This window comes from Silurus meridionalis, chromosome 18, assembly GCF_014805685.1.
Source record: "Silurus meridionalis isolate SWU-2019-XX chromosome 18, ASM1480568v1, whole genome shotgun sequence".
In the NCBI taxonomy this organism is placed as follows: Eukaryota; Metazoa; Chordata; class Actinopteri; order Siluriformes; family Siluridae; genus Silurus; species Silurus meridionalis.
The window spans coordinates 9,310,064-9,326,321 of NC_060901.1; the positions used below are offsets into that span (position 1 = coordinate 9,310,064).

General features: G+C 38.5%; 1 protein-coding gene across 2 annotated transcripts; it reads left to right on the forward strand.

The window, feature by feature from the left end:
• The first annotated feature begins 8,054 nt into the window (after positions 1-8,054).
• Positions 8,055-16,059, forward strand: def6c (DEF6 guanine nucleotide exchange factor c). Of its 2 annotated transcripts, none has more exons than XM_046874303.1 (12): positions 8,055-8,237; positions 9,903-10,043; positions 10,267-10,449; positions 11,086-11,313; positions 11,455-11,601; positions 11,738-11,846; positions 12,003-12,292; positions 12,365-12,472; positions 12,627-12,793; positions 14,203-14,290; positions 14,610-14,697; positions 14,926-16,059. In XM_046874303.1, the coding sequence occupies exons 1-12, from the start codon at positions 8,142-8,144 to the stop codon at positions 15,156-15,158; spliced, it is 1,878 nt and encodes a 625-aa protein (XP_046730259.1). In that variant the 5' UTR covers positions 8,055-8,141; the 3' UTR covers positions 15,159-16,059. The 2 variants fall into 2 exon arrangements, with proteins under 2 accessions (XP_046730259.1, XP_046730258.1); XM_046874302.1 differs by having other exon boundaries at positions 8,056-8,237; positions 14,203-14,476.
• Positions 16,060-16,258: the final 199 nt, after the last annotated feature.

The window sequence follows — 16,258 nt, forward strand, 5'->3', positions numbered from 1 at the left end:
TAGTTAGTGATTATCATTCACAAAATGTTTTATTTCATCTTGTATTTCATTTCACATCATCTACACTGTACAAGAATCACAAACCTAATACAAAATTGCAAACCCTTCACTTACATTGACATATACATATATATCTTAGGGGGGTAAATGGTCATAAAGGTGGAGTACTTTAACATATTTAATCATAAAAAAGGCACTTCTGTCATGTTGATCAAAATATATTATATTGGTTCTCGTCTGAATAATCTTAACCCCAAAACATCTAGGCATTAGTTCATTCAGAATCTACCAAGCTTAAATTTCTATGAAACTTTATTTTTGTAAATGTGTTTTGAACTGATAAATTGTGTAGATGAATTATGAACCTTACTAATGAAGGGCATTCTAATAAGGGCACACTAATAATGTTTATCCATTTTTAGAAATTGATGAATTTACAGAATTTATGAACGTACCAAAGCATTCGCAATTTAATCAAGGCAACGAGAAATGCTCTTATTATGTGCACGTGACTAAATGATGTGGAGGTTGAACAAGTAATTTTGAGAATTTCATTTCTGATCTGAGAAAAGATACAAAGCAACTTAGAAAAATTGTAACAGTGACTGTTCACTCTGATGCCAATAATATGTTCATTGACACAAATACTTTTGAATGTTATTATTTAGAATTAAGTATTTTGAGAAAGGTACAGCTTTTTGCAAGAAAGCCAATGTTTTGTGCTGTTTGTACAAATTGTTTTGAGAAATGCACTTAGTGATTTACTTGTAAGTTAGACCTGTTAGGCACACCTCTCTGCTTTTTCAGCCATGAAGGAATGATTTAGCAACAATCGCATGTTATATATTGCCCAGTTTACAGTTTTTCTTAGCTGCTGTAGAGCATTTCTCATATCATCCTGAATATTTGGAAACCAGTAAGTGCATTTTTAAAACAATTTGCACAAACAACACAACACATTGGATTTCTTGCAAAATCCTATCTTCTTCTTCTTCCTCTTCTTCTTCTTCTTCTTCTTCTTCTCTCGGCTTCTCCCAGGGGTTAGCACAGTGGATCATCTGTCTTCATACCCCCTGTCCTCTGCATCTGCCTCTTTCAAACCAACTACCTGCATGTCTTCCCTCACCACATCCATAAACCTCCTCTTCGGCCTTCCTATTTTCCTCATTCCTGGTGGCTCCATCCTCAGCATTCGCCTACAGATGTGCCCCATGTCTCTCCTCTGCACATGTCCAAACCATCTCAATCGCGCCTCCCTCACCTTGTCTCTAAAATGTCCTACATGCGCTGTCCCTCTAATAAACTCATTTCTAATCCTGTCCATCGTCGTCACTCCCAACGAAAACCTCAACATGTGTTTTTAAATCCACAAACACACAATGCATCTCTTTCTGACCTTCTCTATACTTCTCCATCAACATTCTCAAAGCAAATAATCCGTTTGTGGTGCTCTTCCTCGGCATGAAACCATACTGTTGCTTCCAGATGGTCAGCTCTTCTCTCAGCCTGGCTTCCACTACTCTTTCTCATAACTTCATGGTGTGACTGATCAGCTTTATTCCCCTGTAGTTACTGCAGGTCTGCACATCTCCCTTATTCTTAAAGATCGGTACCAGCACTTTCCTTCTACTTCTCCATTCCTCACTATTCAAAATCTTGTTAAACAATCTTGTTAAAAACTCCACTGCTATCACTCCTAAACATCTCCATGCTTCTAATCAGCATGTGGACTTTGCAACAAGAGAAGCAAACACGCTGGATCTTGTTTACACAAACATCCCCGGCTCGTATCGTGCGGCGCCCCACCCCCATCTCGGCTACTCAGACCACATCTCTGTTATGCTAATTCCAGCATACAGGCCGCTTGTCAGACGCTCTAAACGGGTTCTGAAACAGGTGAAAAACTGGCCATCAGAAACCACCTGCTCTTCAGGACTGTTTTGAGTGCACTGACTGGGACATGTTTAGGGAGGCTGCAACCAACGGTGATTTCATCAACTTAGAGGAGTACACGTCAACAGTGACCAGCTATATCTGCAAGTGCGTTGATGACATGACCATCTCCAAGACCATCACTACACGCTCCAGAAGCCGTAGATGACTGAAAAAAATGTGTGCGCTGCTGAAACAAAGAGACTCTGCCTTCAGAGCAGGGTACAAGACAGCTTTAAAACAAACAAGAGCCAAACTGCCCCTTGCCATCAGAGAGGCGAAGCGCACGCACGCCAAGAGAATCCACGACTATTTCCAGGACAGCGGAGAGACACCCGGCGCATGTGGCAGGACATCCAGGCGATCATGAACTACAAGACAACATCACCTGCTTGTGACTGTGACGGCTTCATCCCAGATGCGCCGATTGACTTCTACACCCGGTTTTACGTTCAGAACAACGTGAAGGCGAGGAAGACGACCCCTCCTTCCAGTGACCAGGTGCCCTGTCTAACCACAGCTGAAGTGAGGAAAACTCTATGCAACCCTCATTTGGCCCTCACCCACCTAGACAACCAGGACACGTATGTATGAATGCTGTTCATTGATTTCAGCTAAGCATTCAACACAATCATCCCTCAGCACCTGATTGAAAAGCTTGGAACTGGGCCTGAACACCTCCCTCTGCAACTGGATCCTGGACTTCCTGACTGGGAGACCTCAGTCAGTCCGGAATGGGAACAGCGTCTCCAGTACCACCACACTGAGCACTGGGGCCTCTCAGGGCTGTGTGCTCAGCCCACTGCTGTTCACTCTGCTGACTCACGACCGTGTAGCAATTCACAGCTCAATCCACATCGTCAAGTTCGCCGATGACACGACCATGGTGGGTCTAATTAGCAAGAACGACGAGTCAGCATACAGAGACTGCACTATAACAGCCTGGTATGAAGCCAACAACCTGTCTCTGAACGTTGACAAAAACAAAGAGATGGTTGTGGACTTTAGGAGAGCACAGAGCAGCCATTTTTAACTGATCGGGCCGTCACATCCAGACTGTGTAACAGCTTTTTCCTGCAGCCATCAGGTTCCTCAGAACTGAACTGGAACTCACACACACACACACACACACACACACACACACACACACACACACAGACTCACTCTACTGTGTGTTACCGAACTGTACTGAACTGAATGTGTGTTACCTAGAACTTAACACACACTCATTACTCATCTCAATCCATTCCACCACCACTTATGACTTATTACCACTTACTACACCGTTTACATGCTGTTTTTGCACCTCTCGACTGCTGCTACTGCTGTTTTTGCACTGCATTGTGTTTATTTTCATATACTCTCGGTTATAGTTTTTATAGTCCTCTTTGCACAGTACTGTATATTAAGAGTATACAGTAGGTTTACTGGTCGCCGCTATCTTATGTTATGTGTATTGTCCCACACTGTCTTGTGTTGTCTTTGTTGTCTGTCTGTCTGTACTGTTTGTCTGTCTGTCTGTACTGTTTTTCGTCTGCACTGTATGCACTCGATGCACCTCATGTAGCTTTATGTTATGTGTTGTAGCTCTATGTTGTTTAGTGTAGGGTTCTGGAGGAACGTTGTCTCGTTTTTACTGTGTACTATGTACCATTGTGTATAGTAGAAATGAAAATAAAAGCCTTTTGACTTAACTTGACTTGACTTCTAACGGAATGTCATCTGGTACAACCAACTTTCCACTCTTCATCCTCTTAATCGTTGCTCTCACTTCCTCCTTACTGATCCAATCCACTTCCTACTTCATCTCCACACAATCCAACCTTCTCTCCTTCCTTAGTGTCCAACTTCTTATACAGCTCCTCATATGCCTTTTCCTTGGCTTTCGCCTCTTCACATCCCTCTTCACCTGCTGCCGCATCTCCTTGTATTCCTGCCTACTTTTCTCATCTTTCTGCAGATCCCAAATCTGTTTTGCAAGCCTCTTTCTCCTTATGCTTTCCTGCACTTCCTCATTCCACCAACACCTCTCTTTGTCTCCCTTTCTTTTTCCAGATGTTACACCAAGTACCTTTCTATCTGTCTCCCTTATCACTTCTGCAGTAGTTGCCCAATCATTCAGCACCTCTTCAGCACCACTGAGACCCTGTCTAACCTCTTCCCTGAATCTTACACTACAGTCTTCCTCCTTCAGTTTCCACCACCTTATTCTTCTTTCAGTCCTCACTCTCCTCTTCTTCTTCACCTCCACTTTCCTCCACTCTTATACGTCACTCTATGCTTCTCCTTCTCCTTAAAATATGTATTTACCACTGCCATTTCCATCCTTTTAGCAAAATCTACCACCATCTGCCCTACTACATTCCTCTCCTTAAGGCCATACCTACCCATCACCTCCTCATCACCTCTGTTCCCTTCACCAACATGCCCATTAAAGTCCCCAACATGCCCCAATCACCACTCATTCTTTCCTAGGTTCACTCTCCACCACTTCATCAAACTCACTCCAGATATTTTCCTTCTCCTCCATCTCACAACCCACTTGTTGAGCATAAGAACTGATAGCATTTATCATCACCCCTTCAACTTCCAGCTTCACGTTCATCACCCTATCAGAAACTCTCTTCACCTTCACTACACTCTTACTTAACTCTTCCTTCAGAATCACCCCTACACCATTTCTCTTTCCATCCACAACACGAAAAAAACAGTTTAAACCCACCTCCAATATTACTGGCCTAACTCCCTTTCCACTTGGTCTTCTGAACACACAACATATCTACCTTTCCTCCTCTCCATTATATCAGTTACCTCTCTCCCTTTACCAGTCATAGTACCAACATTTATAGCACCAACCCTAACTTACACTCTTCTACACTTCTCCTTTTCTTGCTGTCTTTGTAGACGTCATCCTCCTCTCCTTCTCCTCCTTCGACCAGCAGTAGCCCAATTTCCACCTGTACCCTGTTGGCTAACAATACCTGTGGCGGTCGTTAGTAACCCAAGCCTTGACTGATCCGGTATGGATTTCTGATTCGTGATCCACATATTTGATTTGGCACATGTTTTGCGCTGGATGCCCTTCCTAACGCAACCCTTCCCATTTATCCAGGATTGGGAATGGAACTTAGAGTACACTGGCTTGTGCAACCATAATAGCGGGTTCTGTACTTTTCAAAAAATTCTTAGTTCATCTTCTAAAAGTAAGTATTTGTGTCAGTGAACATGTCATTCTCATCAGAATGAAAAGTCTTTCTGTTATTGTTCACAAGCAAAATCATCAAAATGTTTAGTCATGTTGTCAGTATGACACTGCACAGTTTTAGTATTTCTTGATATAAACTACGGTATGGATGACAGTGATTGAAAATTCACAAAAGTTTAATTCTTTCTGTACAGCTTCTATGCATTTCAACAACAAAAAAAGTTTAATAGAAATTTTAGATGACAGATGATGACAACTGGTTTAACCATTTTGCATGCAATGACTTACAGTATGCAATGAACTGATGCCAAAATGTTTTGGGGGTTAAAACTATTAGGGTGAAACCAGTATAATATGTTTTGATCAACATGCCATAAACAATTGATAATGTAGGACACAGCAGACAATTGAACACAATCAATTAAATTAATGTACTATGGTCTTTAGTAGTAGTTTGTAGTTTGAAGAATTTCTGAACTAAAAAATGCTCCAAAGCAACTGAGAAAAACTGTAATTATGAACATTTATTATAAGGTATTAAGAATACAGATCCGAAGGCATTCTGTCGTAAAATGTGCATTTACCAATATCTTCTTTATTATAGTATTAAAACAACCTATTCAAAAAAAATGCAGCCAAAACACAATTCCTACAATATTTTCTTTGGACACTAATAGTATATTACAGATAATTGCTCTGACCTTCCCTGTCAGGCTGTACAGTTTAACAGTGCACTGACAGGTTGGTTTGTGTTATACCACCATCTGCTGTCTTTCTGAATTGCAAACCAGAGGTATAAAAACTTTGCTGTTGTTGGTATGGCCATCTGTGACACTGTCTTTGGCAAGACGAGCAGTTGCAAGAACTGCAAAAACATGCAAAAACTGAGATGTGTGGCTCATGGGAAGAAAATTTTGAATACCTATAAATTGAACCATGTATGTATGATGTATTATAATAAAACAAGCACAAGCCCACTGCGTCATATTTATGTAATAGCTACACATGTTTACTATAAATTATAGACAGGTGTCAAATTACTGTTTAACAGGTAAAGTTTATATTGTGTAAACACTGTCTATTGCATATTGTATATTCTGTGAATTATGTTCTAGATTGTAAAAACAGAAAAAGTTTACTGGAGAACCCCAATTATAATCTTAAGTTCATCAAATAAGTAACAACCAGTGGCAGGCATATGTGTGAGCAATAAAGTCATTTTATAAATATACAAAATATAAAAAAAGATTAAAGAATTTAATCCAGGCTAGTGCAGCTTTAAATATATAAACACACGAGCAGAGCAAGGCATTTGTTTATTCAATTTTCTTCCACCTGATTGAGCAGACTGGACTTTGACCTAAAATAAATCCACCTACTTTTAGCTCAGCCTGTGATAAATGCTCATTATCGCCCACAATCAATGATTGTTCTCCAGTAACAGGCAACATATAAAATGGTTGTCCAATCCTTGTATCCCAAAAATACAGACCCTGCAAAGCTTGAGTTAAGGATCTCACCAGAGAATGTCATGCCAGAGCATGTATAAAAGCGTCATCATTTAACTTTTCCAATCAGAATAGCTTATTATCCATAATACATTTTACTGCTTATAGTACTTCTGATATTGACATTAATTTATTACATTTATAAGGTTTGTGAAACCAACACTTTGGAAATGTGAAGTTACAGCCGTGCCAAACAAAAGCCTGAAGATAGCACAGTTTGTAGAAGTAGATAAGCACATTGGGAAGAAAGTTACATAACATTGCATTTTTTAAATAATACAATATTTTGTATTAAAAACTCAATTCTATGACACTTTTAAATTACTTATTTGTTAGTTGGTAATGATTTCTTCTGCACATTTATAAATAAAAATCTAATGTCTCATGTAACATAACAAGAGATACTATTCATTATTCATTATACTGTAATGCAATGTGATGTCCTGTAAAACTTATTGAACAATTAATAACCTGTGATTAACAACTATAAACAATTATAAAGATTTGTAAAAAAATAAAAATAAAATAAAAAAAATAAAATTGGTGACTTTTTTTTTTTATAACTTAACTTTGATACTCTGATTCCTGGAACTTGCATGTTTAGATAACTCCATTAATTGATTTGTTGAAGCATGGTTACTAACAAACGGGTGTATTCGGATTATCCTTTAATTGTAAACACAGATGAACACTGGTGAACTCCATTCAACTAACAAGATCAAGTTCATCACAACAAACTCTTGCAATGACAAAGCCAGTCTGAAAGAGTGAAACTGTTATTATAAGCTTGAAAATAGTTTGAAGTTATAAGTAATAGAGTGATAGTGAACTTATGTAATGAGTGTGAGAATGACACAAGTAAATACATGGAGCGAGGACAGTGGGACAAAAATTGAGAGAGTGATACAGGTACTGATAGAGAGAGAAAGAGAAAGGTGGTGAGTGGGCATGTGTGTGAAAGAAATATAAAAGAATAGGGCCTTCAGGCCTTACATTTGTGGTTGCTGTGTTATAACTGAATATTGCAGGATTCCTCCAAAAAATACACTAGGAAAAATATATAGTCAGCTATAATAGCCTTTGTTCTTTCTTTCGAGTTTAATATCATTATAATCTAAATTTACACCTGGATCTATGGTCGCACTTTGTGTGAAGGATCAAGTCTTTATTAAGAATACAAGTAAATGCATAAACACACATATTGTGACTTTTACACGAGGATTTTATGTCTTCAGAGTAAATAACAGCTTCAGCCACTCGTCCTTGTCCATTTTTTAAATTGCAAAGTACATATAATTAAATGTCTGGGCTGATATGTAGTGCAAATTAGAGAGGGGATTATTACAAGTCTGGGATGGAACTAAAATCAATCTGGCAACCCTGCAGAGCGCCTGCGCTGTGAGGTTTCTGAACTGTGTTGAAGGGCGCAAAAAAAAAAGCCGTTCTGGTTTTATTGTCTTCTCTGCAGTATGAGTTGCTGAGCGATTACAGGAGACATGGACCTCCAATCTGAGCTGCTGAAGTCTATCTGGTACGCGTTCACATCACTGGAAGCCGAGCGCAGCGGCAAAGTGTCCAAATCCCAGCTGAAGGTAAGAAAGGTCTTCAGTTTACTTTTTGGCACTTGGGAAAACAAACTTTTACGTTTGTCAAGGAATGTAAAATGACTCGTGGAGTACATTCCTGTCCGCATGTTCACGTGCTCATTCTTGACTACCATTCCAAAACTGCACACTACCTTAAAACTAGTACATTGCTGGTAATCTGTACGCTTCCTGGTACAAACAGGGATGTCTGTAGGTTTTGTGCATGTATATGTATCTTATACTTTGGAAAGTGCATGTGGTGTTCCTTTACCTTTCAGATGTTCTCAAGTTTAACTTTAGAACATTATATATGAAAATATAATCCATCCTATACTTACAAAACACATCACCTCTGAAGGCACCAAGCCCAACAAGAGGGAAAAATACATATTAGTCATATCTGGATGTGAGGTTTTGTGTTCTGTCATTTTGATTACAGATATGGCCATGTTCTGAAAGATGTGTAAGATATCACCGCCTACTTTCAGATGCAAAACTAATGGTGTGAAAGTGTATCCTAAGGGTATGTAATTAAAGCCAGGTCAGCTCAAACATTGATTGCACAAAAGGGTAGAAGCTGCTCTAGTAGGATCACAATGTCTTAATTCTATATATGTGTTAAAGGTGTGTTACAGTTCATTACCTTGCAGTTTGTAAAAAAAAAAAAGGTTTTTATTTACTTTGTAATTTACTTTTAGAATATTGGTGTAGAAGTCACGATCTAGACATGTATGCATTTAAAAATGCAAATAAATGTTTTTATATTCAAAACACTGTCTGTAAAACAGTGGTCTATCCAGCTGTTTTTGTGGAATCTCTCGAGTTGGAACACATCCTTATATTGCCACATGTTAAAAATGTAGCAACAACAGGCAGCTGTCCTGACATGCTGTTTGCAAAGCAAAGATCAGTCTTTCCTCTGCACACATTTGAAAGAGTTCCACCTCAGGTGGTTGTTTTGCTTGCACACACACTCACACACACACACACACATGCACGCACGAACACACGTGCACACATGCACAAAAATCACACTTTTGCTCCTCGGTATACTTGGTATTTTATTTGTGTTTTAATACAATGAATAAAACAGATTTTCTTTAGTCAGTCTGTCTGGACAAACAATCCAAATGTCGAACAAACCTTAACGAATCAGTTTATGGTTTATACAGCTCAAGTTGGATCTCTGTGAATAAAATATTCAAGGTAAAATTCTTTACTTATATACATTGTGTAATTCGTTGACGACGACATTGGTCAGTTGAAACCTAAATCTACAACCCACTAACAGCTGGATTTAAAAATCACACCCAAAAAAAAAAATGAAATTACAGGCTGATCCACATTGCAATAATTTCATCATGGCATTTTGTGATGCAAGTCGGTATATGATATATGATGATCCACAACATTAGATACATATTGACATGTTGCTCCATCATAAATTGCAGTTTGTAATCATTGTTGTGGTATAAGAGAAATAAAGCACAACAGGACATGCTGTTTTTGTTGATAAAACATCCCACTATCTTTTTGTGTGGTGTTTTTTTATAATTAATAATATAACACCTATGTTTTATTCTGTGCTTACAACTGCAAGTTTTTGTGCTTCTCAATGCTTTACACCTGTATTGTTTTTAATGCTTTTTTTAATCTATGTGTATGTCACAGGTGTTGTCTCACAATTTATACACAGCTCTGAACATCCCTCATGACCCTATAGCCTTAGAGGAGCATTTCAAGGATAATGACAATGGACCCGTCTCTGATCATGGCTACATGCCTTATCTCAACAAGTACATTCTGGCAAAGGTATCGGTCTTCATGACAGATGTACAGACTCATCATTTGTAATTTCCTGTTTATAAGGTTTGAGGCTAAGCACAAGAAATGATCTGGTGCCTGTGCTCTAATACTAGCTCTTACGTGATAATCTTATAATCAGCTTAAACACAGATCTAGAAATGCATCAAGCTTTTTTCATTTTGAGTGGAAGGAAAACAATTTACTTTATCTAGCTTTTGCTGATGTTTAGGCTACTGAGGGTACATTTAACAAGGAGACGTTTGATGAGCTGTGCTGGATGATGACATCCAAGAAGAACTTCAAGCCCAGTATTCCACACGGGCTGTGTTCACAAAGTGACTGCTTCAAGCTCTTCTGCCTGTTTAACCTGCTTTCTGAGGACCGTTATCCTCTTGTTATCATCCAGCCTGAGGTTTGTGATTTAGTGTATGAGAAAAACTGAAACCACATGCTATAAAATAACAGTTGCAGGTGTTAACATATTAAAAGAGATGTTGATTGATTTAGAAGCAACGTTCAACAGATCATGCAATTATGTTCACTTAGACATACTAAAGTACTAGGCGAAACCGATCCTAGATGCATTCTATGGCAAAATATAAATTACTCTTTTGATAGAGAGAATTTATTTGTGGGAGTAGGATTTTTATTCTCATGTGTGAAATGCTCCTCAACTGTGAAAAAATTAACATTTCACAATAGATAAAATCTAGTGACTGAGAGATAAAGGGGCCCGATGTGGAACTCATCTGAATCATCATTAACGTCGGTGTACAAAAGGAAGTTATATAGGAGTAAAAACAGAACTACAGTCTTAGGACTTCCTGATGATTACACACATGCCTCACTTCATGATCTGCCTAAGCTGTCTAACTTTTATGCCATGCAAATTAGGCCATGATTTACACAAATATTCAATCTGCACTAAAAGCTTTACTACTGTAAATGGTTGTAATCATTTAGAGCGATTTCAGATACCATGTTAAAAGTGTAGTAATGAAATGTCATATTTAAGACCCCTTGTGAATGATTGAATATATGCTCTTAGTTGGAGTACCTGTTGAAGAAGATCTCTACTGCTATGAACCAGGAGTGGGATGGGACGGCACTGGAGGATCTGCTATCCAAGGATCCTTCTTTGCAGGATGGCCTGACAGTGTGGATGTTTTTGGAGCACCTCAGCGCAGGGCACCTTCTGAGGGTGGACAGTAAGGAGGCCTTCAGCCTGGCTCTGGATGACATCTTCTTAGAGATGTACCACAATGTACTGAAGAAGGTGACTGTCTAACAGGGCAGGCCTGCATGATTGTTGCTGACTGAAGCTTGTTCATGAGAACCATAAATTACTTCTTTTTTGTTTTGCATTTGTGATTAATTTGATTACTAATTAATTGTTTTTATTTCTCCTTTCTTTCAGGGTTACATGCTGAAAAAGGGGCATGTACGTAGGAATTGGCAAGAGCGTTGGTTTGTACTTAAGCCAGGCAGCTTGGCCTACTACATTATTGAGGACCAGAAAGAAAAAAAGGGAGAAGTCCAGTTGGATGGGAGCTGTGTGTTAGAGGTATTTTGAAGTCACAGCTTTAAAATAAATGAGTGTTTAAAATAAATGTGTTTAAAATTAAATTCACAGGAATAATTATATTAGCTAAGTAGATTGTAAGGCTAATTATTGTGCTATTGCTTAATGTAAATGGCAGACCATGCCGGATAAAGAAGGAAAGCGCTGCTTATTTTGCGTGAAGACCCCTGGCAGGACATATGAGATGAGTGCTACAGATCAGAAACAGAGAGTGGAGTGGATTCAAGGTGTGTGCTTACACCTAAGCAGTTCTGGCTAAATCTATTAAAATACATTCTGAACTTGACCTTAAGAGTACTCCACATATGATTGTAAGGCAGACATAATTTTTCTAATATGTTCTGATATTTTGTTGAGCCTGTCTCACTTTCTATGTACGCTAGCTATGCAGACAGCACTGCGGCTGAAGACAGAGGGGAAGAGCTCATTGCATAAGGAGCTAAAGCTTCGCAGACGAGAGTTACGGGAAAACAGCCAGAACAGTCCACGAACTGAGTGCCCAAGCAGTCAAAGTGGGCTGAGAATTCTGAGCCAAAGTAGCGAAAATGGACAGAGAAGCCTGAGCCAGAGTAGCCAAAGTGAACGAAGCACTGAAGTCGAGGAATCCAGCTCTGGAGCCCATTGTGAACCAGGGAGCAAGGAACCAGACCTGGAGATCATAGACATTATCCAGGTAAGAGAGAATGAGTAAAGAGACAGGAGATGCAGCTCAGGCCTTTGTGTTTACTAATTTAATGTGTTTTAGCAACACCTGGAAATGGAGGTGCAGCGCAAAAAGGAAGATGCATTGGAGAAAGAGAAGCAGAAGGAGAGGCAGCAAGAGCTGGAGAGACTGGTGGAGGAAGCAAACAAGGTAGGACACATTCCTTTACCATTTAAGTGCAGTATATTATTCTAAGCAATTTGTGACAATAGAAGGGAATCAAAACTATTTTTGACTTATATAATGTATATACTATAGTTAATTTCTGCATTTTATGTTTAATGATATGCTGGTTTCTGCCCAGGCCAGAGAAGACATGGTGGCTTTACTAGCTAAAATGGAAAGGGAGGTGAAGCAACAAAAAGTGAGAATACAGGAGCTGGAACTCACACAGCAAAAACTGGAGGAGGCACTCAACACACAAATTCAGGCTCGATTAGAGGATGAGAAAGTCCGACATGAGCTTGAGAGGTCAGTCACCGACATCTTAAATTTTAATAATAATAATAATAATAAGTTTAATTTATATAGCGCCTTTCCCAAGCTCAAGGACGCTTTACAAGGTACAATAGTTCAATATTTCAAGACAGATGAAATATAATGAACATACATAAACATATTCGTCAGACATTTCACATGCAGCTGCATGAGTTAATAACAGAGACAACACAGACACAAAACATACAGGACAAGAGAAAGAACACTACATAGTACATGAAAAACACACCACATTTTCAAAAAATTAAGGACTCCTAACACATATGCATGGGGTGATAGTGGAGGTTGAAAAGGTGGGTCTTAAGCCTTGATTTAAATTCAGACAGAGTGGTGATGGTTCTGAGTGCAATGGGTATGGAGTTCCATAGTGTTGGAGCAATGACGGAAAAGGATCTGCCACCCGCAGAGGATAGACGGTATCTAGGAATACATAAAAGTTCAGAATTTGAAGACCGGAGTTTCCTAGACACATCAAGGTGATGTTGAAAAACTACTATATCAAAGTGATGTTGATGAATACACCGGCTGATGGCCAACATCTTGCATGAATAACAGCACACTCTTGGCATCCGGACAGTTAGTTTCTCCAAACATTCAACTGAAAGACTTTGCCATGCGTTTTGTAAAACTTTCCAAATGTGTTCTTCACTAGTTGGATATTCTGATTCTGATCTTGCGATTTAGTTTATCTTCGAGCAGTATAATAGGATTAAGAACTTTCTTCTAGTTATTCACTGTCCAATTATTTTATTTTGCTTTTTGCCTAGTTTGTTGCATATAAACAAAAGGAACCTGCATATGCCTCAAAAATGATAAAATACTAGGTATTTTTAAACTTTTGACAGGCACTGCATTGTTGTATTTCATTGTTTTTGTGTTGTTTTTTTTTCTTGAGCAAGAGAAAATTCCTTCTGGTCTGTATTCATAATCAACATTATTTGATAATCGAAGTAGGCCTAGTCTCATGGAAAGACAAACATTGTCTGAAGTTTATTTGGTTCTTTTGGTTAAAAACACTGTTTGCTTTGGGAATTTGGTTCCCGCACAAACAATAAAAAAATGTCTCTGGCCTAGTTTCAAATCTTGTGCAGGCATTGAGTTAAGAGTTCAGGTGGAATAAAATGCTGAAACCTGGCAACCCTTCTCCCAAGCTTCATATTAATGGCTTTGAAGCTCCTGATGAAAGCAAAAACCTCAGGCTTGTGCAATTATGTTTTGTCCCAAGGGATAAAATACATTGTATACACACCTAGTAATTATAAAAAAAATCTTTAGTAATCTTCGGGAAAAAAACCCCACTATATTCACAATACAACATAATATATCTGTTCATTTATAATTTGTATACGTAATATTTTTACACGTGTTTTTGTGTCTCACAGGCTACTGGAGGAAGAAAGGAGGAAACTAAGCGATATGATTCTCAATCAGAGACAGTTGGAGGCTCGTGATTTTGCAGAAATAGACCAGGTGAAATTACCTCAGCCTAAAAAAGATGAGGATTGCATACACACTTCTTTATCCCCTGTGATCCCTCTGTCGTCAAGCAGTCCTTCCACAAGCCCTACATCCACAAGCTCTCCATCCTCAAACCAAATATTGAGTACAACCCCAGTCTTTTCAGAAACAATGGAGATGCATCAGGCCAATGTGGAGGTACTTAAACAGGGGAAAGTAGAAAGAAGGGATGGGGAATATGTACATTTTGATATAAATGGGCTTTGATTATTTATAAATTTTTGGTCAGCATCTTTTAATTTTTTATTTCTCAATTTCTCTGATTGTACAGAAAATGTCCGAGCATTTTTCGAAAGCACCACATATGAGACAATGGAACGTCCAGCTTAACCGCCTTATGAAGCCCATCACACCAGCAGGTAACAAATTCACATAGAAAGCAACACATAACAGATGGGCCATTTAAAGATTTTAGTTTTACTTAGAAATTGTTCTTGAATGTTGGCTCATTGCATTAACTTGTCAATGGGATGCTGAAATCCCTCTGGCTCCCCTTCTTTCAGAGCTATTCTAACTCTGCCAGACTCAACACATGATTTAACTGTTGATGTTAAGTGAATTTGCACCTTTCCCTCATCCATATGTAGACAAGATGGAGCGTCTGTCGGTGAGGTCCCACCATCCCAAACACGGCCAGGCACTCACCAGCACAGAGTTCATTGTTAGGTACCAGTCAACCGTCGCTGAAACAGAATCCAGCAACAGCCAGTTCCGAAAAACTGAAGAGGATGTGGGAACAGAAGAACCAATAACTACCTCTCGGGTTGAGGAACCACCTAAAACAAGAGAACAAATTGAGCAGAAAAAAGACTTTGCATAGTGACTTTACTGACACAAACTCAACAAACAAACTTTGTGAGATTTATTGTTTGTAGCAGGTTACCATCTTCCAGAAATGAATAGCAACTGTAGACTGTGTGTGTATGTATTTAACATGTAGTTGTATGAGCACTACAATATAGTATTTGCAGCAATGGTACAGTAGACATTTACAGTAAACCTATTGTGTGTGCATGTGCCTTTGTGGTTTCAGTGTGAATGGATACCACATAACACATAACGCAGTGGCATTTATTTCACACCAAATGCATTGTGTACTATTGAGAACAAAAGCTAACACTTGTTTATTTACAACCATCTCACTCAATCCAGACAAAAGTAATTTGTAATCCAAGTTTTCTTGGAGCTAGTAACCATCAAGTCAATTATATAAAAATGTGTGCACCGAGTTTGCATGTTTTCCACCAGTTTTAGGGATTTTCTTTGGGTACTCTGGTTTAGTTTCCCAGTCCAAAGACATGCATTGAGGGCTGAATGTCTTTTCCAAACTAGCTGTAGTGTGTGAATGGTTTGTGTGTGTGTGTGTGGTGATTACACTCTTTGAAAGGTTGGATACAGGGTGTTCCCTATCTTGTAAATTTGTAGCATTGTGTAGAATAAACGTTTTCGAAAATGGAGGGATGGATGAACGTGTAGCCAGCAATACAATTGTAGATACATAATAGTGAAAAGTAATAATAAATTATGACCACTGGTTTGATCAACCAGGCTTTACTTATGTCTTCCTTTTGTTATATTCAGCATATTATATAATCTGGTGCATATTGTAAACCAAATATTTCTTGTTTAATTGTTTGTTTATTATCTCCATTAGCAAGTTAGACCACAAGTTAAACAGAACAATTTGATAATGAGGACTTAATAAATTCAGTTCCCCTGTATGAAGAATATTATTATTTTGTAATATTTTATGTTTATATGTTATGTTATTTGATTATTTTAGTGACTGCATTCCAGTCCTTGTTTTTCTTACTTGTATGTCTTTTGTTTTGTTTTTTTTCTTCTATTTTGTATTGATTACGTTTTGCACTTGTTCCTGTTTGTAATTCTATGAGTGACCAGTAGAGGGGGCACTTGTTT